We start from the raw sequence: 23,775 nt of genomic DNA on the forward strand, positions 1-23,775 counted from the left end.
GGCTAGCGGGTCCAGCCACCTGTCAGCCGGGAGCCCGCCCTACCCCGGCCCGGGCGGGAGAGGAAGGCTCGGGAGTTGCGGAACGAGGGACCACAACTCCCGGCATGCTCCAGACGCAGATCGCTTAAGCTCGGGCGGCGGCCCGGCCCCGGAGCTCGCCGGGAATTGTAGTCCCCTGGCTTTCAGCTTCCTTTCCCTTTCCCCACCCTCATCGGGCTGCGGGCAGGCGCCAGGCGCCCACGCGGGGCGGGCGCGCGCGAGGGACCAAGGGAAGGACGCAGAGGAAAAGAGACATCGCAGTTTTTTATTCGGCAGTTGAGGGGAGGCAGAAGAGGGAACAAGATGTTGCCAAGGCCAGAAGCGGCCTGGCCCCGGCCCGAGCCCCCCTCCCCCGGGATCTCCAAGCGCAGAGCCGAAGAGGATCCCCGAGCGCCAAGCCAAAGAAGAGCCCCAAGGAGGCCCCGTGAAATCTCCGGGCGTGGGGGTGGGGGTCTCGGCGGGGCTGGGGGGAGTCGGGGACTCGGAAGGGGGTGGGGAGCTCCCAGCTCAGGGGTCCCGCAGGGTTCCCCGAGCCCGTGCCAGTCCCACGCGGGCTGCCCCCCGGTCGAACACAGCCACGTGGGGCCCTAGGAAGACGTCGCCGAGGATCCAGAAGGGGCCCGCGGGCGGCGGCACGTCCAGAGCCAAGAAGCCGGACAGACAGAGGCGGGTGCGGCCGCTGGCCAGCTGCGGGGCGAGGGCAGGAGCGTCTGGGCAGGCCCGCCCCCCCCAGCGGTCACCCCGGCCGCAGCCCAAGAGCACCCCGGCGTCGGCGGCACAGCTCGTGGGACGCCGGCAGGTCGTCACGTCCCGCCCCCAGGGGCCCCCTCCCAAAGCTTCGTCTCCCTCTGGACTCCCTCGGGCTCGTCCCGGGCGGCGGGAGGGGAAGGCACTCGTGGGGGCCCTGGCCCCGGGCTCTGGGAGTCGCCTTCTCCACCCCTCCCCCTAGAAGTGGACTACTCCCAGCACCCTGTGGATAGGTGACGTCACTGCGGAGTGGGGGGTGGCGGACCTTGCTCAAAGCGCTGTGACGTCGGCAGAAGTTCCCCGCCCCCACCTCCTCGTGCCCTTCCCCCTCCCAAAGGGGAGTTGTCTATTCCTCACCCAGGGTCCCCCTGCCTCCTGCTTGGGGCAGAGCCCCCCCGGGTGTAGGTCTACCCCTCCCCCACCAAATTCCCAATTCCTTCCTTTCCCCGGGGAACCTGGACAATCGCATTCCTTGAAGTTGCTATGACGTCACTGCGGGGAAGGGGTGTTTCTTCGCTTTGGTCAGTAAGAGAGAGAGTAGGGGGCGCCCATCCCCACCTTCTGCAGCTGCCCCAAATCGGTCCCCTGGAGCCCGGAGCCCCCCATTTTCCGTGCCTTGAGTAAGTGGTCTCCAGGGAGCACCCTACCTGAATGACATAATCTTGGGCGGTCAGGTTGAACCAGACACCTCCGAGCAGGAAGGAGATGGGGGGGAGGGCGGGCAGTCGCTCACAGGGGATCAGATACTGCGGGAGGGGGAGGGCAGGCGTCCGTTCCGCTGTGTCACGCACCCCTCCTCTTCCCCATTCTCGCCTACCCGAATCCTCTGCTCGACCTATTCCTCCCCCCCCCCCGTCCCCGGGGGCCAGAGTGGGTGCAGCGCCCCCCCAGCTGACTCATCGCCAACCTACGGGGCTCTGAGGCCGTCCTGGGCTCCCCAGAACGGCCAGCTTACAGCAGGCTCCCCTCCTAGCAGCTCAGGGCTCCCCACCCCCTCGCTCTGCCGGGCCTTAAAGCTGACATCCATCTCTGCCTCCCTCCCCCTTTGCAAAGTCCTGCAATAGCGGCTTCCCACGGAGCTCACAGCCTCTCTCCAGGCCATTTCCTCCCTCCCCTCCCCCCATGCACCTGTTCGGCCCCATCTCCCAGACCCCGTCATCCCCTCGGGAGGCCCTGGGCCCGGGCCCAGTCCGCCCTTCCTTCTGTCCCCGCCCAGCGGGCAGCGCAGAGGCTCCTGCCCACTTCCCTCCGCGTCGCCCCCATCCCAGCTCCGAGCAAGAACCGAACTCTTTCCGTGGCTTGTCGGGGGCAACGAGCGGCCCCTGGAGGGGATGCGGAGCACGGAGGCTGCTCCCCTGCTCAGGGAGCTGGGGGTAAGCGAATGGCAGAGGCCAAAGGTCCCAGCTCGACCTCCCCCCAGCCTCAGCGATCCGGGCCCCAGCTGCTGCCTTCCCAGGCTGCGCCCCTCACCTCCCCTGCCAGCAGCGGGAAGCCGCCAATGAGTTTGTGCAGCTCCCCAATCTCCTTGGAGGGGCCTGTGATGAGTGACGTGCCGGTGTCCAGAATAGCAGCGCAGCCGTTAGGGCACAGGTTCAGGGAGTGGCCCACGGTCACCCTGGGGAGAGGAACAGCGTGAGCGCCTGGCCCCAGCAGCTGACCCTCAGCCCCATGCCCTCATTGATTCGGGCACCTGCCCCTCCAGCTCCCCCCCCAAACACTGACCTAGGCACGTGACCCTCCAGCCCTTCCCTACTCCCAATGACCCAGGCACATGACCCTCCAGTCCTCCCCCCCCAACACTGACCCAGGCACCTGCCCCTGCAGCTCCCTCTCAAACACTGACCCAGGCCCGTGACCCTCCAGTCCTCCCCCCCAACACTGACCCAGGCACCTGCCCCTCCAGGCCCTTCCCCCCTCACTGATGGAGGCATCCTTCCTCAGAGACTCCAGGCCTGCAGGCAGGCCGAACTCTTTCTTTGGTCCGTTCCGCCCCCAGCCTCCCCCCTCAGGCTGCCGGGCAGGTAAGGCCCTCACCGGTCCATATGGATCTGCCAGTAGGCTGGTCGGGTGACCGGCAGGAAAGTAAGGGGAGGGGTGTAGCGAGCCGGATCCGAGCCTCCTAGAATCACTTCTCCCCCCGAGGCTGCTTCGGGGTCCCTGCGGGGCCAGAACCGAGTCGTAGTGCCGCCCCCTCACTGACAGGTGAGGAAGGGAAAGGTGCTTGCTTTGGGTGACCCGGCCAATAAATCTGGGGGACGGGATGGGGGCCAGCTGGCCGGCCTCTCTACCCTGGCTCTGTGCACATTTGGGAAGTCGAGTCCCTAGGGGCAGGATGAGGTGCAAGGAGGGACGGACATCATTTCCCCGTGAGGGGGACCAGGAAAAGAGATGGAGAAGCGGGAAGAACGCGGGGAGGATGTTCTAGCCCCACTTTATAGAAGAGTAAAAGGGGACTCGGGACGAGAGTAGATTTGTCCCCGCTTGCAGGTGGGGGCGGGGCGGGGCTTCCCATCCCAGAGGGAAGAACTGAGGTAGAGTGGGCGGGGCTCCCATCCAGAGGGGAGGGCCGAAGAGGGTGGGCGGGGCTTCCCATCTCAGGCCACACCTGTTGAGGTAGACCGAGAAGATGGGCTTCTCCAGCAGCCCCAGCTCCATCAGCGCGTCCAGCGGAGGCTGCACGCCGCCCACCGACAGAGCTGGGAAGCCCAAGCCGAGGATCCCATCGAAGTGAGCGAGCGCGAAGGCCAGGCTTGGCTCCCACAGGGCCTCCCCAAAGAGCAGGGAGACGCCCCCAACGCCTCCGATCTGGGGGACAGGAGGGAGAACGATGCAAACACCCAGCTTCCCTCCGCCTCCTCCTTTCCGTAGAAAGTCCTCCTGCCGCCCCCAGCCTGGCTGCCACCGTCCAAGCTCGGCTCAGGTCTAAGAGCTGGGGTCCATAGCAGGCACGCCCGTTTTACTGCTGAGGAGACTGAGGCAGAAGCGGTGAGATGCCTTGTCCGAGGACATCTCCCTTGAGTCCAGCCCCGAAGCCCCGAGGCGACTGGATTGACTCACGGTCAGCATGTCCTCGCTCAAGACGCCGTCAAGCCGCCCCGTTCCGTAGCGGATGGAGAACCGGGTCCCATTGGGCCGGAAGGAGCTGGAAGCCTTGGAGTCGAATCTCCGGTGGAACCCTGGGTGAGAGGCGGAAGGATGGGCAGGAGTTGCGGAGAGCTGCTGGGAGGTCCCAGAAAAGCCCATCCAGCCCAGCCCTCCCCTCTGGAGACCCGACCAGGGCCAACGTCAGTGGTTAGAAACAAAAGGGGGCTGGAGGTGTCCCGGAAGGACGGAGCCTCCTCCGAAGGAGCCGTCCGTAGTCCTGCGGGCAGGCCCTGGGGAGGACTGCCCAGCAGTCAGAGCTCCCAGCGAGAGCTGGCCCACAGGGCGAGAGCCGAGGCGAGGGCTGTCCCCCCTCCCCCCCCCCCCCCCCCAGCAAGCCATTCCCATCTGGCCTCGGGCGGGATCAGCGACCTTGTGCCCTTCCTCCTGGCTGGAAGAACCAGGAGTTAGAGAAAGCGCGCCCCTCCCTGACGGCCGGGGACCCCACGGGCACATGGCCGTCGCCCAGCCTTGTTGGAACGGGGAGGGGCTTGCCCAGTGGGGGCAGGGCCCTGACTCCCCCTCAGGCCCTCGTTTCCTGGGGAGGCTCCTGCTCCCCCCTTCCCGCCTCCTCACAGCATCCCAGGCTGAAGATACTGCAGCGCCGGGAAGGGACCCAGAAGTTGGACGAGCCGGTGTCAAAGATGACGGAGAAGTTCTGAGGGGGCGTCCCCAGCCCGATCTCCCCAAAATATTGAGCCTGCTTGGAGGGAGAGGAAAGGGGATGAGAAAAGGCCCCAGAGTGGGGGGAAGGGTGGCCAGTGGCCTTGGGGGACGCTTCTGAAGGGAAGGGGAAAAGGACTCACATTCAAGTAGTTGGAAAGCGGCACGAGAATGGGCCCGTCCTCGGGCAGAGGGGCCTCCAGGGGCCTCCAGCCCCTCAGGCCGTGGAGGATGCCAGGAGCCACTCGGACCCTGCGCAGGGGGATCCTGCAGAGAAGGGAAGGCACTTCTGGGGGGAGTGTGGGAACCTGCCCCCGCCCCAGGGAACACTCAGGGACAGCAGAGGATAGGGCTTCGTCCTCCAGGAAGCCCTCCGGGATTTCCCCAGTTCCTCTTCGTGTTCGCCTCAGAGTTCCTGGGAGTTGTTTCCCTGCACACACTGGACGTCCTCCCGGTCGGCCCAGAAGCCCCAGGCGCAGCCATTTCCCGGGGCCCTCCGGGTATTGTGCTGGGTGCTCTTGGACCCATGGTGCTTAATAAAAATGGTTGCTGACCGACCCAAGGCTAAGTGATTTGTACCCCAGCATCATGCCCGGCATTCAGAGCCGAGTTCAAATCCAGGCTCAAACGCTCAGACACTATCGGTATGACTGGGCCAGGTACTTAACTTCCGCCTGCCTCGGTTTCCTTCCCTGTACAATGGGGAGATGAAAGCCCCAGGCTGCTGGGACTGTGGAGAGGGTTGCAGGAGATAGGAGAGTGTCAGGCGTCGCCCAGCAGGCAGGAGAGATCCTGAGACTTCCCTCCCCCCTCTCCATATCAACCCAGACTCATCCCGCCTCCCACCCGCCCTGCTGGGGTCAGGGGAGGGAAGGGAGAGCGGGGGAAATGTTCTCCCGCGCCGGAGAGCGCGGGAATGGGGAGCCTGCCCCCAAAAGGGATGGGGACGAGAGGGAGGGAGCTGTCCTACAATAAATGAGAGAGGTGGGAAACGAATCTGCCGGGTCCGGGGCAGAGAGGAAGGTGCTGGGGGAGGGGGTCTAGAGGAGGGAGAATGCCGGGGGGCCGGGGCCCCACTACCTGATGAGGGAGGCTACCGCGGGGCTCAGAAGCACCAGCAGAACCAGGTCCCGCCGCAGGCACATCTTGGAGCAGGTCTGAGGCGCCGCAGGGGCGGCTGGGAGGATCTCTCCCGGGAGTCCCCTCCCCACGCCCTTCAGGGGGGGCCGGAAGGGCCGAGTGGTGGTGCTCAGCGCCGAAGAGTCCTTGAAAGTCGTCCGCTCCCAACCCCTCTTTGCTGGGAATCCGGAGGAAGTGGGGGTCAGCCAGCGCACCTGCCCGGCTCCCGCCCTCTCTGGCTCCTGCTCTGAAGGGCCTTAGTCATTGCCCAGAGCCCCGGATGACGCCGCCCCAGTCCCCCCAGACCCTGCTCCCAATTCCATATTTCCCATACTCTGCCAGCAAGAGATGGCATTGGAGCGTGCTGGGGCATTGGATTATGGTCCAGCCGCAGTTTACTCATCTGCAAGGAACTGGGAGGAACTTGGGAATTTTAAAGCCCCTCTACCTCGGTCCCTTGCCTGGGACACTGGATGTGAAATCAGACACCACTCTTTCCTTCTCCTCGCCTCAGTTTCTTCAAACGTGAAACAAGGATTGACCCTGGAGATTTCCAAGCCCTAAGGCTTCGATCAGTCTACACCTCTGGGGACTAAATCTCAGTCCTCTCTGGCTCTCCCTCCTCCCCACCCCGGCCAGCCCCTCCCCAAGGTCCTAAAGAATAATTAACCTCAAGTGTCCCTTCCAGGGGAACAGAAGCAACTCGGAAGGGGCCCCAGTGTTTGCAAAGGAGCTGGCTCGGAGAGGCTGGAGGCAGGTGGGGCCACTTGGGAGTCTCAGGATCTCCAGAAATCCCTGTCTCTAAGGGGAAGGTCCTGGGGAACCAGCTAGCCCAGGCTGGACCTGAGCCCGACTCTCATCCCCCATCCTCCCATTCTTTCCATGTCTTGGCCAAGATCAATCCTCCCGGGATTCTCAAGCCCCTCAAGCCCCTCTCTCACTATTTTCCCCAGGCTACACGGGCCTCACTTTTTGTGTGCAAACAGGATCAGGTTTTCTCACCCTTAGAGGTCTTTAAGCTTTCCACTTGTGATTCTCCTCCCCTCATAGCCAAACTCCAGGACCACTTGCACCCCGGCTTTTGCCTCCTTTTCTCCTTATTCAGATTTTTGACTCATCAAAGCATGAAAGCTGCTCTCTTTAAAGTTTCCCCACATGTGCAAAACCGTTTGGGGCAGCCCTTTTTGTGAGAAACTCCCAGCAAGAAACTGGAAACCAAGGGGACGCCCATCAGTGGGGGAATGGCTGAATACATTGTGGCATATTATGAAATATTATTGTTTTGTAAGAAACAACCAGCGGGCTGATTTCAGAAAGGCCTAGAGAGACTTACAGGAACTGATGCTGAGTGAAATGAGCAGGACCAGGAGAGCATTGTGCAAGGCAACAACAATACCATATGAAGATCAGTTCTGATGGAGAGGGCCTTCTTCAACAATGAGATGATTCAGGCCAGTTGTTTGTTCAGTGATGAAGGGGCATTAACACACAGAGAGAGGATGTGGGAACTTAGTGTGGACCACAACATTCTCACTCTCTCTGTTGTTTGCTTATATTTGTTTTCTTTTTCTTCCTTCATCTGATTTTTCTTGTGCAGCAAGATAACTGTATAATTATGTATACATATATTGGATTTAACATGTATTGGAATACCTGCCAGTAGGGAAGGGAGTGGGGGAAGGAGCGAATAATTTTGGGTGCGTTATTTGGAACGGAAGGGTTTGCAAAGGTCAATGTTGAAAAAATTATCCATGCATATGTAGAAGAAGAAGGAGGAGGAAGAGGAGAAGGGGGAGAGAGAGACAGATGGATGAGTGAGGGAAAGAATCCTTGGAACAAATAGGAAAACCAATCAAAACAAATACCTCTGTCTTCCTACGGTGTCATTTCAACCACTAAGCCCCTAAAGGCCTTCCAGGCCCTCTCTCCTGAGGTTCGAGGTATTGCCAAATCATTTAGCCTCATATATGGACAGGATTTTAGCAGAGAAGGCAGCCCTAAAGAAGGAGCTTGGCCATCTGCTTCCCCCTAAAGTCCTTCACATTTTCCCATGGCTGAAATCTCCCATGAGAATGTGAGAGAACTGCCCTGCCTTTGTGCTTGCTGTGTAGTACTTTGCACACAGCAGGTACCCAATAGATGCCCTTTCATTCATTCATTCATTCATTCATTCAACAACCATTTATGAAAGGCCCAGCACCATGCTAAAACCTTGGAACAGAAAGACAAAATAAAACAATCGCTGCAGCATTGAGATTTTCATCCACCTCCTTCCTTCCATATCTTTGAGGATGCCATTGTCCCCAAGCTCTTCTCTTCCCAGTTGGACTGCTCCATCTCAGCCTCCTTTACCAGGTCATTCTCTCACAACCTTGGGCAATTCCCTTACCCCTTCCCCCCTCCAATTCATGTCTCAATTTTCTCATCTGTAAAATCAGAGGATGGATGCAAGATGAAACAGGTAGCCCTCTCCAGCCAGAGAGGTGATGGACTCAAGACTCAGGACTGGATGCTTTTGGACATGACCCTGCACATTTCTGTGGTTCCTTTTTCTTTTGTTCAAGTGGTGTTGGGGTGGGGGGAGGGAGAAAATCCATGTTTGTTCATTGGAAAAGATAAGATCAAATAAGAATGTTGGCTTTTGAAGTCCTTTCCAGCTCGATGATCCTTTGAGTCACTGAGCAAAGCCATCTCCCACATGGCTCTATCTTGAGCCTCTGCTCTTTCTTTGCTATCCCTACACTTGGTGACTTCCTCAGCTCCTCTAGATTAAAAATCCTATAGATTAAAATCTCTCCTGAATTCTCCTGAATGATAGCATTTTCACTCTTTCTCTTGTTATTTGCTTGCATTTTATTTTCTTCAGCATTTTCTTTTCTGCCTTGATTAGATTTTTCTTGTATGACAAGATCATTGTATAAATATGGATGTATATATTGATTTAACCTATATTTCTACCATGTTTAACATATGTTGGACTACTTGCCATCTAGGGGAGGGGATGAGGGGAGGGGGGAATTGGAACACAAGGTTTTCCAAGGGCTAATTTAAAGAACTGTGTTTTGAAAAATAATTTTTATTAAATATAATAATTAATAAATGATTAAAGAAAGAAAATTACAATAGACTTGGGCTAGAAATTGCTATCTGCATCCAGAGAGAGAAGTATGGAGACTAAATGTGGATCAAAGCATGCTATTTTCTTTTCTTTTTCCTGAGGCTGGGGTTAAGTGACTTGCCCAAGGTCACACAGCTAGGAAGTGTTTAGTGTCTGAGACCAGATTTGAACTTGGGTCCTCCTGAATTCAAGGCTGGTACTCTATCCACTGCCCCACCTAGCTGCTCCCAAAGCATGCTATTTTCACCTTTTGTTGTTGCTGCTGTTTATTTGCCTTTTTTTTTTCCTCGTGGTATTTTCCTTTTCTTCTTATTTTTCTTTCACAACATGAATAAATTTGGTGTTTGTTTTGTTTTGTTTTGTTTTTTTGCTGAGGCAATTGGGGTTAAGTGACTTGCCCAGGGTCACACAGCTAGGAAGTTTTAAGTATCTGAACTCAGATGATGAACTCAGGTCCTCCTCACTTCAGGGCTGGTGCTCTATCCCCTGCGCCACCTAGCTGCCCAAATGGAAATATTTTTAAATGAAAAAAAAAAAAAAAATCCTCTTCACACTTCCCTGTTTCTGTTGAAGGCACACCATCCTTTTAGTTATCTAGGTTTCCAATCTGAGTCCTTTCTGATCTTTCCCTCTTTCTCTCTCCAATCTGATGCTAAGTTTCATTGAGTTTATCTCCACACCATCTACTGCATCTGTCCATTCTCTCTCCCCTCACATGGTCACCACCATAGCTCAGTTCAAATTCTGGACTTCCAGTCACTAACACCCCAAACAGGGTCCCTGTAGGGGTGAGCCATGAGATGATACCCACAAACCCAGCATAGTCCTCATGTCTCTCCTCTGTGAGATACAGATGAATCTTGGAAACCATAAAGAGACAGATCATAAGGTTCAAAATCTCTCAAGTATGGCCAGAGTATGATCCCTGACAACTCTTCCTTTTACTCTAGGTGTCCCCATCCTAACACACCATCCGCTAGTTATTTCATCTCTGCACTCCAATCTCTTTAGGTTGCATAATAACATAGAAATCGCAAACAGCAATTGCTGTTTCTTACTTTCTTTAAAATAAGATAAGACTCAGACTCCTCCCAGGAAGTCACCTCATGTAACAGATAGTATTTTTATTTTATTTTATTTTTATTTTTTGCTGAGGAAATTGGGATTAAGTGACTTGTCACACAGTTAGAAAATGTTAAGTGTCTGAGGTCATATTTGAACTCAGGTCCTCGTGATTTCAAGGCTGGTGCTCTATCCACTGAGCCACCTAACTGCCCCCAGATAGTATTTTTTAAAAGACAATAAAAAAGAAGAGACAAAAATCAGCATAACTCATCGATGTATTGAGAAAGTCTGAAAACATGTGACAATGTGTAAACTTTGTGGACCTCCCTCTCATATCTCATTTTTCACCTTCCAGTCCGGTTTGATCTTTATAATTTTGTTACCTTTGTTGTTGCTGTTTTAGTGTCTCATTATTCTTTCCATTTACATTGTTGCAACTCATCAATATACTGAGAAAGTCTGAAAACATGTGACAATGTGTAAACCTTTTGGACCTCCCTCTCATATCTCATGTTTCACCTTTATAACTTTGTTACCTTTGCTGTTGATGTTTTGGTGTCTCATTGTTCTTTCCATTTCCATTGTTACTATCTCTGTTGTTTATTGGTGTCTTGTTCTACATCAGTTCATATAGATCTTTCCTTGCTTCTCTATATTTATCAATTCATTATTTCTTTTTTTAATTAATTTTATAATTATAATTTTTTTGACAGCACATATGCATGGGTAATTTTTTTTTTTACAAGATTATCCCTTGTATTCACTTTTCCAAATTTTCCCCTCCCTCCCTCTACTCCCTCCCCTAGATGACAGGCAATCCCATACATATTAAATGTGCTACAGTATATCCTTAATACAACATATGTGTGTAAAACCAAATTTTTTGTTGCCCCGTAAGAATTGGATTCCGAAGGTAAAAGTAACCTTTGTAGAAAGACAGTAGTGCAAACATTTTACACTCAATTCCCAGTGTTCCTTCTCTGGGTGTATCTGTTTCTGTCCATCATCGATCAACTATAACTGAATTGGATCTTCTTTATGTTGAAGATATCCACTTCAATCAGAATATGTCTTCATACAGTATCATTATCAATTCATTATTTCTTATAGCACGGTAATACATTCACACACGTTGCTATTGCTGCTATGACCATCTTCATAACTTCAGCAAATAGGGAGAGTTTTATCTTCTCTTTACTTAATTTATAACTTTAATTCATTTCTCTTCTCTTATTGTTTCTAGCATTTCTAGAACCATATCAAATAGCAGTGGGGAGACTGGGTATCTCTTTGCTATTATATTTATTGGAAAATGTTCTAAAGTATTCTCATTGCACACAATCCTAGATGTTGATTTAAGACAAATACTTTTTGTGATATAAAACAATGTCCTTCTATGCCTCTACTTCACGGGGATTTGATTTTTTTATTATAACTTTTTATTGACAGAACAATGGATTTGATTTTAAAAATATTTTTACAATTAAATATAAAATAATTTTATCATTTAATTTTTAAAAATTGAGTTTCAAATTCTCTCCCTCCTCTCCCCTCCCGTCTCATTGGAGATGCAAAGAATTTTATATAAATTATATACATATGCAGTCATGTATATATTTCAAAGCTGTTAAAAAAAAAACACACAGATTTTTTAAAATCCAAGAAAAATAGAGTTAAAAATATTCTTCGATCTACATCGAAACTCCATCAGTTCTTTCTGTGAAGGTGGTTAGCATTTTTCACCATAGTCCTTACAGTTGCTGTCCTTTGTTCTGGAAGAGGATCAACACGACTTCACAATGTTATTGGAGTTGTTCTTTTTGTAGCACAGTTGGAATGCTCAGCAGTTTAGTTTGAGAAAGGACTTCGATGTCTGATCCCTTTTCCTGCCAGGTCTTCAGCATGTTCCTAAGACAATTCAAATGGAAGTGATTCTGTTTCCTGGCATGGCACTGGTGAACTATACAGGCTTCATAGGCGTACAACAATGAGGTAGGCACAATGGTTCTATAGACCTTCAGTCTATACCTCTTCTCTCCCACACTTTCCTTTGGAAACTCCCACTGAGCTAGCTCTGTCAATACATGTGTCTACCTAATTATCAGTGTATACACATGGAGAGTATAATTGTCAAGGTAAATGAACTTATTCACCGTATTCAAAACTTTTCTGTTTGCTGTACCAATGCTTCAGAGCATTGATCCATACAGCTTCGGAAGCCCCAATGAGTGCACAATCATCTGCAAACAAAAAATCATGCACCAAAACTCCCTTAACTTCACTATTAGCTTGGATCCTCTTGAAGTTGAAAATTTTACCATCAGTACAGTATCTGCCTGATGCCATATTTGTCCTCTTTGAAAGCATTTGACATCATGGTGAAAACATCATGCTAAAAAGCATAGGAACAAGCATAAGGTTTGTTTCACTTCATTGGGGACTGGAATTTCCCCAGATTACAGGGCACAAAGAAGTTATGCCCCAGGGGTTCAAGGATGACTTCTGTATAAAAGTAAAGGGAATAGATTGCTCTGTAGACAATCACAGGGGCATCATAATCATTGAAAGCAAGATTCTTGCCAGAGTCCTTAATAGGCAAGTACAATAGTACACCTGGAAGAAGATTGTCTTGGCTTTTAGAAAGTCCAATAATTCTTATCTTCCCTCTATTACCAGGTCAGTTGTTTTTCCAAGGAGATATTTGATATTTTCTTCCATTTAAAAATTTATTTTGATTATATTTTATTGATGTCTCATGAGGTAGCAAGATGGTACAGTAGATTGTTGGGACCTGAATTCCAACTTGACCTCACTCACTTATCAGCTATGTGAACTTGGACAAATCACTTACCCCTGTTTGTCTTAGTTTTCTTATCTGTAAAATGAACTGAAGAAGAAAACTTTAGTATCTTTGCCAAGAAAATCCCAAATGGGGTCACAAAGAGTCACTAAGAGATATATTTGAAATAATTGAACAACAATAGCTATGTTATGGAGCCATTAGTTTTCACTTGCACTATGATAATTTTTAAGGAATTATTTTCTTTGGTGCACTTTTCAACCTCCCTTTCCATTCAGTCAATTCTGCTTTGTAAGGAGTAATTATTTTAGTGGATTTTTTGTTCATCTTTTTCCTTGTGATTTATTTTGTTTTTTAAGGATTTTTAAAACTATTTCTGTATTTTTTAATTCTTCCTTCACCAAGTTATTGACTCTTTTTTTCATGATTTGCTTATTTCATTCTCATTTCTTTCTCCAATTTTCCCCTACCTTTCTTATTTGATTTTTAAAGTCCATTTTGAACTCTTGTAGAAATTCTTTTCTGGATCTGAGAGCAATTTACATTTTTTTTTTTTTTTTTTTTGAGGCATGGGATGTAGTTACTTTGATTTTGTTGTCTTCTGCAGAGTTGTCCCTTGATCTTCCCTGTCACTGTAATAACTTTCTATGGTCAGGTTATTTTTATTTATTTTTTGCTCATTTCCCTGCCTATTTTTTGACTTCTAACTTTATGTTAAAGTTGGATTCTGCCCCCACCGTGCTCCATTCTCATCCTCTGCAACAAATCTTTTCTGCCAAGTCCCTACAATGTCTCGGGCTGGAAAATCGTTTCACCCCTCCTTTTATAGGTTCTGTCACTCCAGAATTAATCTTGAGATATTTTGTTTAACATTGTTTTGTGGGATCTAAAACTGTCTAATTTCCAAGCAAAACTGCTGAGGCAGAGCTCTGAGCCAATAAGCACTTATTAAAGGGACCAGATCCCTTCAGTAAATGGAACCACAGATCTTCCTCAAGCTTTGAGGGCCTTTATTCCAGGCCCTTAGTTTTACTATACTTTCTATCCAAGAACACAGAAGAGGCAAAGTAAAATACAGAATTTCTTTTGTTTTCTTCCCTCTGATGTAGTAGTGTTTATTTTTTCAAATTACATATATAGTTTTCAGCATTCACTGTTAAGATTTTGATTTCCATTTTTTCTCACTCTCCCATACAGCAAGCAATAGGTTACACAAGTGCAATCTTATTAAAAACAATTCCACATAAGTCATGTTGTGAAAGAAAAATCAGAACAAAGGGTGAAAACCATTAAGAAGAAAAACAGGGGCAGCTAGGTGGCGCAGTGGATAGAGCACCCAGACCGAGTTCAAATCTGGTCTCAGACACTTAACACTTCCTAGCTGTGTGACCCTGGGCAAGTCACTTAACCCCAGACTCAGGAAAAAAAAAAAGTGAAAATAATAAGCTTCAATCTGCATTCAGCTCCATAGTTCTTATATGGTTAGAAAATACAGAGTTTCATTGGATGACAGACCTTGGTTTTTAGGGTCAGAAATGCTATATCAACATAGGTAATCACAGGATGGGCAAGGCAATGGTCATCTCCTTTGACTAAGTAATCATAAGATGGACCACTTTGGGCATTGGGCAAGAGAAGGTGATTTAGAGGTACAAAAATAAGGATTTTTAAGGAGACGAGAGAGGTTACAGATTTGAGCATGATCCTCCCCAGCTCAAAAGCAGGCCCCAAAATGGTTCATTTTTCCTCTGGTGAAGTGTTCTAGTTGGTTTTCTGGAGGTTTCTGGGCCAGCCTTCATTTCACTGAGTAATCACCAGGAGAATAGCCAGAGATAAAGTCCAAATTCTTTATTATCTCTTTCACAATCTGGTTTCCTTGCCTGGGGGCTGAGCTAGTTTTCTTGATGTCCTCCAGCATGCAGGGGAGGCAGGAGGACCACCTGGACAGTCTCTGTCTTAAAGTCTGTCTCAATCTGAGAGCTTGTGCTCCAACCTCCAATCCTCTGTCTTCCCTGAGTCTGTCCTAATCCTCTTCTATCCCCCTCTAAGTCTGACTCTGACCTTCTTAAATACTCAATTACAATTGAATCCATTCATATGAGTATAAGTCAATCATTATATCACTAGGGAACCATTATTTGTTGTAAGGTTAAATCAATCATACTGAACTAGAGATCTATTAAGCACCAAGGTAAACTAGATAACCATTGTCTCATCAATTCCTCTGAATTAGTACCTTGTTTAAATCAATCATACAGAGGTTCAGCCCTCTACACCCTGGGATAATATGGACCCTCTACAATTCATCCCCCTACCATTCCAAATGTATTTCCTACATGTGGCCTCTATACATTGTGTGCTAAAATCAAATGGCATGGCTGTTTCCTAAATTTGCCCTGCCATCTATCCTGCATTCTACCTTGTGCCTTCCAAGGCTGCCTCCCATGCTTATAACACCCTCCCTCCTTGCCTTTTCTCCCCAGAATCCTAAGCTCCCTCCTTCCTTCGAGGTTCCCTTGAGGGAATACTTCCTAGAAGAAGCCTTTCCTGGTCCCTCTCAACTTCCACTTGCCAATGCTGTGTCCATGAAAATCAAACTCCAGTAGAAATAGATCCTGTGCCTTCATAAAGACTCGGAGAAGCCCACGTTGACGTTATCCACGTTTTGTTCTATTTTCATTGATTTGGTTAAAAACTTCCCAAGCACATTGTAATCTGGGTCCACCAAACCCCAGAGTTCTGCCATGGAACTGAGTCTGCAAATCCTGAAATCCCATTCTATTGACTTATTTCTCCTTCGATCTCCCCAGCACAACAGAAGGTCTCGAGGACAGAGCATGTTTCATGTCAGCATCCGCAGGACCTCACACATGGCGTGGCACACAACTGATGTTGGAGCTACATTCAGGGTGCTAGAGCCAATTTGGGTCTGTTCCCTATTCCTCTTCCTAACTCTAAGCGCTCCTTCCTCTCACCGAAACCAACATGTAAAATACGTCATCAGACAGGGAAAAGACATTTTCTTCCTCTAAAATGCAAGCTAAAGGAAAGGTATTCAATTCATGCCCATCCTTCCTTCCCGGGGCTAGTCCTGGGAGGGCTAACTGCTGACCCTGGTCCAGGTTCCTGGTCCGGGAAGAGAATGGGTGCTAATGACTTGGCCGACATCCCTGCTGGAGCAGGTGAAATGGCTGGAATGGAGACATCATGTGCTCAAGGTGGGCAAGGGAAGCCTCAGTGGCGCAGGGCATTGTCCCTGGTCATTTGCATCTGCGGCACCAGCAGGACCCAGGGGAAAGCCATCCCCCAGCCCGGAGGAATGAGATCCAGCTGGAGGAAAGGCCTCCAGATGCAAATGGGATTGTTAATCTACTTTCCCTGTCTTCCCTTCCGGTGCCTTGGAGGCACGGGCCTGCAGCCCCTGCCCCACGTGAGCCCAGGGGCCTCTTACTGACCCACTGCAAATGCTCCAGGGCCCAGAGTCCCACTTTAGGGATGCCCCTTGTCTCTGCAGTTCCCAATTTCATAAATCCAGGCGACTGCTGGCAAACATCAAATCGAATTTTCGTATTTATTTTAATGTTCAGTGTCCACTCTCAACTTCCCGATTGTGCGCAGGATGACATTTTAAAGTTTATTTCCCATTATAGCACTCCCTTAAGTCAGGACAATCAATAAAACAATAAATTAAGTCCTTCAAACAATAAATAAAGTCCTGATTTGTAGATTTCCGATGTGTAATCGCTGGTACTGACATTTGCCTTTCTTCAGACCCCCTTGCGGAACTGTGAGCACTGGGCTTTGCGGTCCAGCTCTTTCCAGACACAGCCCCCCTTCCAATTCAGGGGGTGGCCACTGAGACTCCCACTCACCCCCTGCGGCCCCTCCCTCGTCCCTTTTAACCAGCGCTCCCTCATCTTGGACTTGGGAAGTCGATTTTTTTGACATTGAGGATAAAACTTGAAATTTTTATTCTGCTTGGTCCAAAGCTTCAAAATCTAGATGTTTTCCTCTCACAATGAAGGACCTGCCTATAGTCACCCCGTAGGCAACATGCATTAAGGGAGCACCCACCATGTGTCAGGGGCCAAAGTCATAAAGATCAAAAGGCAGCTGTGCAGGTGCAGAAGGCATGAGGAGGGGTAGCCGGCCAAGGAGGCTGGCACTTCCAGAGGGCCCAGATGCTCTGCCTGGCCACATGGCACTCGGGTTCTCGAGGAGTTGTTTCCTGGCAGGAGGACTCTGCCCTCCACTTCACCTCACTCACAGGCTTTCTCTTGGATTTGTTCCGGAATTCTCTTCCTGGGGAGGAAAAAGGTGTTTATTTACTCCCCATTGGAGGAGGGTGTCCCAGGCCCAAAGAGAGCCCTGTCTCTCTTGCGGTGGCAGCCCGGAGGAGCTATTCCTCAAGAACTATTTCTGGAAGAAAGGCCTGGGGTCGGATCTCTCCAGGGGCCGCCACTGGCCTCCCAAGCCCAGGCTCGGCTCTGGCTTTGTGCCTGGCTCAGTTTTTCCTGTTCTTGGCAATGAGGGTTGGAGCAGAACAGGCTGGGTCCCTACTTGGAGTTTGTCAATGCAGGATCTCGGAGAGGCCCTAGGAGCAACCTCAGGGGATCCGCCCTGAAGTTGAGACCTCAATGGCCAGAGGGGGAACTCTCCATTAACGGGGCCATCCCCGGGGGCCAGTGCAGCCTTGCAGGGCCTGAGGCACTTAGGAGGTGGCCCGAAGTTCTGTACTTGAGCCTAAGCTCTTTGTTAAATATCAAAGCTAAAAGGTTCATTGATATGGAGAAAATCAATGGTCAACTTGATACTGGTGAGAACTCGCCTGGCTTGAGCTTAAGAACATAAGAAAAGCACTCTGGAACCTTGGAGCTCTCCAAGCCCTGCCTGCTGGGGGGGGAGGGAGAGGAGTGTGACCTGAGGGTGGAAGAGGTCAGGAATCTGGGAGCAAGGAGGAAGGAACTCCAAGAGGCTTTTCCTTCCCTCCTTCCTCCCTCCCTCCCTGACTCACAGTACTGTCCTGTCTGAGACTCCCCTCCCTATTACCCTGCCCAGCATTCTAACCCTAAGGACGATCCTGGAGTTCTTCCCATCCCCAGGGCCAGGCAGAACTTTCTGGTTCCGCAGCCCGGCGCTTTCACTCGGATTTCCCTGTGGTCCTTGGGCCTTGGCTCCAGGGGAGCCCCTTCGCCTGCCCCTTCTTTCCCCAGGGTCATCCTCAGTGTCTCCCACGAGCTCGGGTGGAGGATTTCGGTTCCCTTCGCCTCTGGAAGCAGCACGGGTGGGTCCCAGGCCTCCGCAATGGAACAAGTACCACGGGGGATGAGTCACGTCTAGTCTGAGGTTTTCCAGGGCAGACAAAAGCCCCCTTTCCCCCTCTTCCCCCTGCTAAGCATGCAACAGTATTGTGCCTGACAAACAATGTCCGTGCCCCCATTAACAACGCTTCGGTGATAAACACCGGCCAATAGGATCAGAGCCTCCCGCTGGTGGAGGCTCCAGCCTCCCTGCCGAGGCTGCTGACCGGTGGCTGGGCGGGCTGTGGCCATTTCTTACATCACATGACCGTGAATTTGGCCATCGCGGGCTCACTGACCGGCCTAGTGCCAGGGATTTTGTGTCTCTGAGAAGAGCTGAGAAATGAGTCTGCAGCGACCTTTATCCGACAGGTTGATTGTCTGTGACTATGGGAACATGGAAGATCCCTGATCTCAGATCCCAGATCCCAGATCCCTGATCCCAGATCCCAGATCGCCAATGATAATGAACAAGTTCTTATCACAAGAACTACTAGAAGGGGCTGCAGAGGCCGATGGGGGCGCGCCGCGGGAGAGACGGCTGGCCCCATGACGTCACCGGATGAGAGCCCAGGGAGGGGGTCCAGCTGCGGCCGCTCAGCCCGCTGGGAGCTCGGAATGCTCGGCCGGGGTCGGGGCCAGGTCCCAGCATCGGTCCGTAAGCATTTCTTAAGGATCTGCTGAGTACCAGGCACCGGGGACCAGGAAAGGCAAGCCACAATTCCTCCCTCATGGGCCATCCGGACCTCCGGAGATAATCAAGAGGGGACAGCAGGAACCCCCGGAGAAGGGGGAGGCCAGGGGGCTGCAGCCCAGAGAGTGGGGCTCACAGGGAGCAGCAGGAGGCCGCCACGGGCTGGGTGGGAGCAGGTAGGGGGGCTCCGAATCACAGCGCTGTCCTGGGGGAGAAAGGGAGTGGGGGGGAAGGTGAGGGGCGAACCTGCGCTGGAGGAAGAGCTGAGAAGGGGGGGCTAGGGGGAGGGGAGGCTGGGGCTGGAGGAGGTCTGCGCCCCAGGGCGTCAGAGCAGAGAGAGCGGCCCCAGCCAGGCCAGCAGCCTGGTCCCGGCCTGGGGGGGCTGGGGAGAGAGGATGATGCATCCGGGCACTCCTGGGCTGGGAGCCATAGGGAAGGAGGCCCTGGGGGGGAGATAAGGGGTCTGCTACCTACTGACTTAAGGAAGTCCAGAGCACTGGGCTTGGGCCTGCTCTGGGTGTGGGCCCGAGCTGCTCAAAGGGGCGAGGGGAACCAAACACTCCCCCATCCGAGCTCAGAGCGACACTGAGGATGACCCTGGGGAAAGAAGGGGCAGGCGAAGGGGCTCCCCTGGAGCCAAGGCCCAAGGACCATTGGGAAATCCGAGTGAAAGCGCCGGACTGCGGAACCAGAAAGTTCTGCCTGGCCCTGGGGACGGGAAGAGCTCCATGGAGACAGGGGGCGGTGGGGCCTCTGGGCATCAGTCTCTGGGTATCTGGGTAGCGGGTCTCTTCAGGGTCTCTGGGAGCTTCTAGGGGTTCCTGGGCAGGGATCTCTGAATGTCTCTGGGTGTGACTCTGGGTAGGAGATCTCTGGGCAGGAGTCCCTAGGCTGAGGGTCTTAGGGCAGGGGTCTCGTCTCTGAGCTAGTGTCTGTAAGTGTCTCTCAACTGGGGTTTCTGAGGGTTTCTAGAGGTCTCTGGGTATCTATGGTGGGTGTTTCTGCAGGAATCTCTGGGCAGGGGTCTCTAGGTGTGTCTCTGGATAGGGGTCTCTTGGCAGCGGTATCTGGGGATGTCTGGCTTGGGGTCTCTGTGGGTCTTTAGGGGTCTGTGGGCAGATCTCTGGGTAGGGAGTCTCAAGGATCTCTGGGGGTCTGTGTTGGGAGTTTCTGCAGGGATCTCTGGGCAGGGGTCTTTAGGGAGTCTCTGGGCTAGGGTCCCTAGGCAGAGGGTCTTTTTCTGGGGCCTCTGGGCAGGGGTCTCAGGTGTGTCTCTGACTAGGGGTCTCTGGGAAGGAGTCTCTTGAGTGTCTCTGGGCAGGGGTCCCTAGGCAGATGGTCTCCACAAGCTTGTGGGCTGGTATCTCTGGGGGATTCTGGGTAAGTGTCTTTGAGGCCCTTTAGGGTTTCTGGACTGGGAATCTCTGAGGGTCTTTAGAGTTCTCTGGGGGGTCTGGGGATCTCCTGGCAGAGGTCTCTGGGTACTTAGGCAGGGGGGTCTCTATAGGCTGTATGGGTTGGGGTCTACAGGGGTCTCCACAGGGTCTCTGGGCAGGGGTTTCTAAGGATCCCTGGGGGGTCTCTAGCCTGGGGCGTCTCCAGTGCGTTTGTGCCCCTCTACTTGGGCTTGGAGATGACGCTCCGCCCTCCCCGAAGCCGGCCCCGCCTCTCCGCCTCCTGCGCATGCCCGGAAGCTCGCAGTCTGGTGGTGTAGTGCGCAGGCGCAGCGTCCCTCGGACTCTGGGCTGGCGGCTGGGAGCGGGCGCGGGCCGCTTGCCCCCACATGGGCTCGTGCTTGGCCAGGGAATCCACGCGCGGGCCGCGCCGGAGGAGGGGGTTCTCTCCCAACATGGGGAGAAAGCACGTGACCCTCCTGGGGGGCTCCTTCGGAAGCAACACGTGAGTGGGGGGCGAGCACGTGGCGGGGAGCACGTGGCGGGGGAAGGGCGCCAGGCGGGCCGTGGGTCCCCGCAAAGAGGGGAGGCCGGGGGCTTCCGCATCATCGGACTGGGCCTGCTGTAGGGGAGGGAGCCCCGGTTCTGCGGGTGGGAGTGCCCCTGATTCCGATGTGGGGGGGGTGGAGGCTGGGGGGGGGGCTGGAGGCAGGATCAGGGCTGAGAGGGAACGGCTAAGCTTGGAGGGGCGTTGCAGGCCAGGCCCGGCCTGGGAGGTGCTGCAGCTGGGGGGGGGGCCTAAGCGGGCCTGGGTGAGTGTTGGGGGGAGGGGGGGACAGAACTGGAAGCAGCCCGGGGCTGGGGGGGGGGGCTGCCGCCCCTGCTGGAGGCCCCCATGATGGCAGCACTGGGCGCTGACCGTATGTGAAGGACAGACCACGTGCCCCCTGCACTGCCAGGGGTCTGAGGGGCCTGGGGGGGCTGGGGGCTGGGGGCTGCGGCCCGCTTTGCGTACCTGCCCCATGTGAGCCTCCGGAGTCTCCCTTACAGATGAGCTGACTGAGCGAAGCCGGGCTCAGGGCCTGAGCCTGCGGTGGAGCCGGGCTGGTGGAGAGGGCTGCCGGAGCCCCTGCCCCAGGTGAGTGTGGCGCCCCGGAGGGCTCCGTGTCGGGACCCTGCTGTCCGGCCCCCGTGATGCCAGCACTGGGCTCTGAGCCCCATGGTGACAAACACAGTGCCCCAGCCTTGGGTCTGAGGGGGCCTGCTCTTGGGAGGGGAGGGTGACCCCCGCCCAGGTCTGCCCCCCACCTCCCCTACTTCTCTCTTTCAGGAGTTCCAGTGAGCCCCAGAACTGCTCCCGTGCCTCCTGGTAAGAGCCCCCCTTTCCTACTCCAGACCTGGGGGTGCCCCCAGCTGTGCAGCACATGGTCTGCCCCTCCCTCACCCCACATTTGGCGGGAGGCTTGGAGGGCCCTGAAACCCCACTAGGAACATCAACCACCCTGAGGAGCTGTTAGGACCATGGAGGGGCACTCACCTCTCCCCACCCCCATCCCCTTGTGCCCCCAGATTGGGGAGGGTGTGTCCTGGGCAGGGCCTGGCGGGTGTGGGGGGCACTGGGACCCCGATGATGTCAGCACTGGGCTCTGACTCTTGTGAAGACTCTCGGTGCCCCCTGGGCCTTTGACTCCCAGGGTCTGAGGGGTCCCCGCCCCCACTGCCCTGGGGCTGGGCTGGTGACAGCCAGTGTTTGAAGCAGACTTTTCACCCGCCCTTTAGGTAGAGACTCCGCCTGGGAGCTGCAGGAGGCGGCTGCAGAGGAAGAACTCTGGAGGGCTCTGTTGGGCCTGCGCTCCTGGGGGGGGCATGTAGCCGGTTCTGGGGCTGGCGTCCCCACTGTTACAGAAAATAAATGATTTGGCAAACGGGAGCCCGGGTGCTCTTTTGTGACCTGTGCTGGATAGGGGCTGTAAAGTTTCACCCGTTGGGGCTGCCGGTGATCACAGGTGCTGGAAGCCCGGGTTTGCCCCTGGGGGGGCTGGGCTCTGCTGGGCAGAAAGGACCCTCGGAGCCTCCAGCCTGCAAGGGAGGGAGGCCAAGGGGTCTTGGCCCCCTGGGCCTGGAGGTCTCAGAACATCGGAGATAAGGGGCACCCAGCCTCCCGGGGGCTTCCTTATCCCCAGCCCCGCATCTCCGCTGTGGGCCTGGCCTTGCGGGAGAGGGGGGAGCCCCCGCGCTGCCCGGTGAGACGACTCTGCCGGCAGAGGGCAGTGTGGTCTTACTGGCACGGTGGGCGGATGGAGCTCGGCCTAGGGCGGGAGCCCCGGCTTCAGTGGCTGAGACCCCCACTTCACGGGCCTGTTTGCCTCAGTGTCCGTCAGCGAACCGGTTACAGGGTCCCTGCGAAAAGTCAGGGGGGCCGGGAGTAATGGCGGAGCTTTTCGGGGTTCAGTGACCTCTCGACCTCCGCGGCGAGGTTGTGTGAGTGAGGACAGGAGGGGGCGCTCTGACAGATGAGCGACAGCCGGAGGGGGGAGGGGTGGTGGGAGAGCGCGCTGGGGCCGTTTCCTAATGGGGCGTCTGGGGGAGTGCGGGATAAGCGCGATGGTCATTCCAAACCCACACACGAGTTGTGATGGTCCTGGGTTACGGGGGACCCGTGGAGACGCTCAACAATCAACCGCAGCCGGAACCGCCCAACTTCCGTAAGGAGCAGCCGCGCTTCCCGAACGGGGCCGGCTACTCCCGCGCTCCGGGCCGGCTTCCGGCGCTGCCTCCGTCTGCCCGTCTGTAAGGTGGCTGCGAGGCAGTCCGAGCGCCCAACCCCGGCCGGCCCGCGGCTCGCCGCTGTTCGACCTTTCTCGACCTTGACGCGGCGGGCTGTTCTACCCGCTGCAGCGCCACCTAGCGCCGGGGAGGGGGAGACAAGCTGGCACATTGCGGTAAAACTGGCCGGGAGCGAACCGCCGCGCGGCTTCAGGAAAGCGGGGGAAGGGAAGAAAATGTCCGCGGTAGCGGCGGAGCTGCTCTCGGACTCTGAAAGGCGGTGCTCCCACCTCCATGATGGGAGGGGCTCGAAGGAGAGCCTAAGGGGCGGGTGGCGCGGCCGCCGAGTCCGGGCCGCAGAGCGCTGGGCCGGGCTTCTCCCCCCCCCCCCCCCCCCGCCCCCAGGAGGCCGAGCTAACCTTGTGAGGGGAAGCCCCGGGCGCAGTGATGGAGCGGAGCGGAACGCCGGCGCTGCCGGGCAAGGCCTGAGGCGCAGTGGGAGAAAAGTGCCAGCACTGACAGGGTCGCCCTTTTACTTTTATTGTTATAGCTTTTTACTGACAAAGCGCGCACCGGTGATTGCCCACAGTGACCTCGCGGAACCTTCTGTTCCAACTTTGCCCTCCCCCCCCCCTCCCCAGGGCCCGGCGGTCCCCCCCACGTCAAACATGTTAAAGAACGTGTTAAATGCCATGCGTGTGCACACATTTACACCGCCGTCTTCCTGCACAGGGAAAACCGGATTCAGAAAGAAGGTAGAAATAACCACGGACAGAGGGAATTCTGGGTGGTGGTGCAGTCCCCTCCCAGAGTTCCTTCTCCGGGTGGAGCTGATTCTGTCCATCATTGGTCAGTTGGATTAGCTCTTCCCTATGTTGAAGATACCACTTCCATCGGAATACATCCTCATATAATGTTGTTGTTGAGGT

General features: G+C 53.9%; 1 protein-coding gene, 1 long non-coding RNA gene and 2 other non-coding genes across 4 annotated transcripts; 3 read left to right on the forward strand and 1 right to left on the reverse strand.

Annotated features, from left to right (window-relative positions):
- Positions 1-285: 285 nt before the first annotated feature.
- On the reverse strand, positions 286-5,747 carry NAPSA (napsin A aspartic peptidase). Its single transcript, XM_074307890.1, has 9 exons — positions 5,671-5,747; positions 4,734-4,857; positions 4,504-4,627; positions 3,844-3,962; positions 3,392-3,591; positions 2,821-2,943; positions 2,257-2,401; positions 1,434-1,532; positions 286-726 (listed from the first exon to the last, which is right to left on the reverse strand). Exons 1-9 carry the CDS (start codon positions 5,733-5,735, stop codon positions 547-549), a joined length of 1,179 nt encoding a protein of 392 aa, XP_074163991.1. The 5' UTR covers positions 5,736-5,747; the 3' UTR covers positions 286-546.
- Positions 5,748-20,366: 14,619 nt separating this feature from the next.
- On the forward strand, positions 20,367-22,010 carry LOC141564986 (uncharacterized). Its single transcript, XR_012488824.1, has 4 exons — positions 20,367-20,585; positions 21,131-21,218; positions 21,411-21,449; positions 21,860-22,010. It is a non-coding gene; the product is annotated as an uncharacterized LOC141564986 (long non-coding RNA).
- On the forward strand, positions 20,968-21,054 carry LOC141565277 (small nucleolar RNA SNORD88). The gene has a single exon (XR_012488953.1). It is a non-coding gene; the product is annotated as a small nucleolar RNA SNORD88 (small nucleolar RNA).
- LOC141565276 (small nucleolar RNA SNORD88) lies at positions 21,700-21,788 on the forward strand. The gene has a single exon (XR_012488952.1). It is a non-coding gene; the product is annotated as a small nucleolar RNA SNORD88 (small nucleolar RNA).
- Positions 22,011-23,775: the final 1,765 nt, after the last annotated feature.

Source organism: Sminthopsis crassicaudata, chromosome 3, assembly GCF_048593235.1.
Source record: "Sminthopsis crassicaudata isolate SCR6 chromosome 3, ASM4859323v1, whole genome shotgun sequence".
Lineage (NCBI taxonomy): Eukaryota > Metazoa > Chordata > Mammalia > Dasyuromorphia > Dasyuridae > Sminthopsis > Sminthopsis crassicaudata.

What these genes read in the sequence shown, in the direction of transcription:
- NAPSA (XM_074307890.1), bottom strand. Translation starts at nt 5,735, where the DNA reads ATGTGCCTGCGGCGGGACCTGGTTCTGCTGGTGCTTCTGAGCCCCGCG. An exon ending in TTCTCGGTCTACCTCAACAG is followed by an intron (nt 2,944 to 3,391) that starts GTGTGGCCTGAG and finishes CTGGCCCCGCAG; the next exon opens with GGACCCCGAAGCAGCCTCGG. An exon ending in TGGCAGATCCATATGGACCG is followed by an intron (nt 2,402 to 2,820) that starts GTGAGGGCCTTA and finishes TCCTCTCCCCAG; the next exon opens with GGTGACCGTGGGCCACTCCC.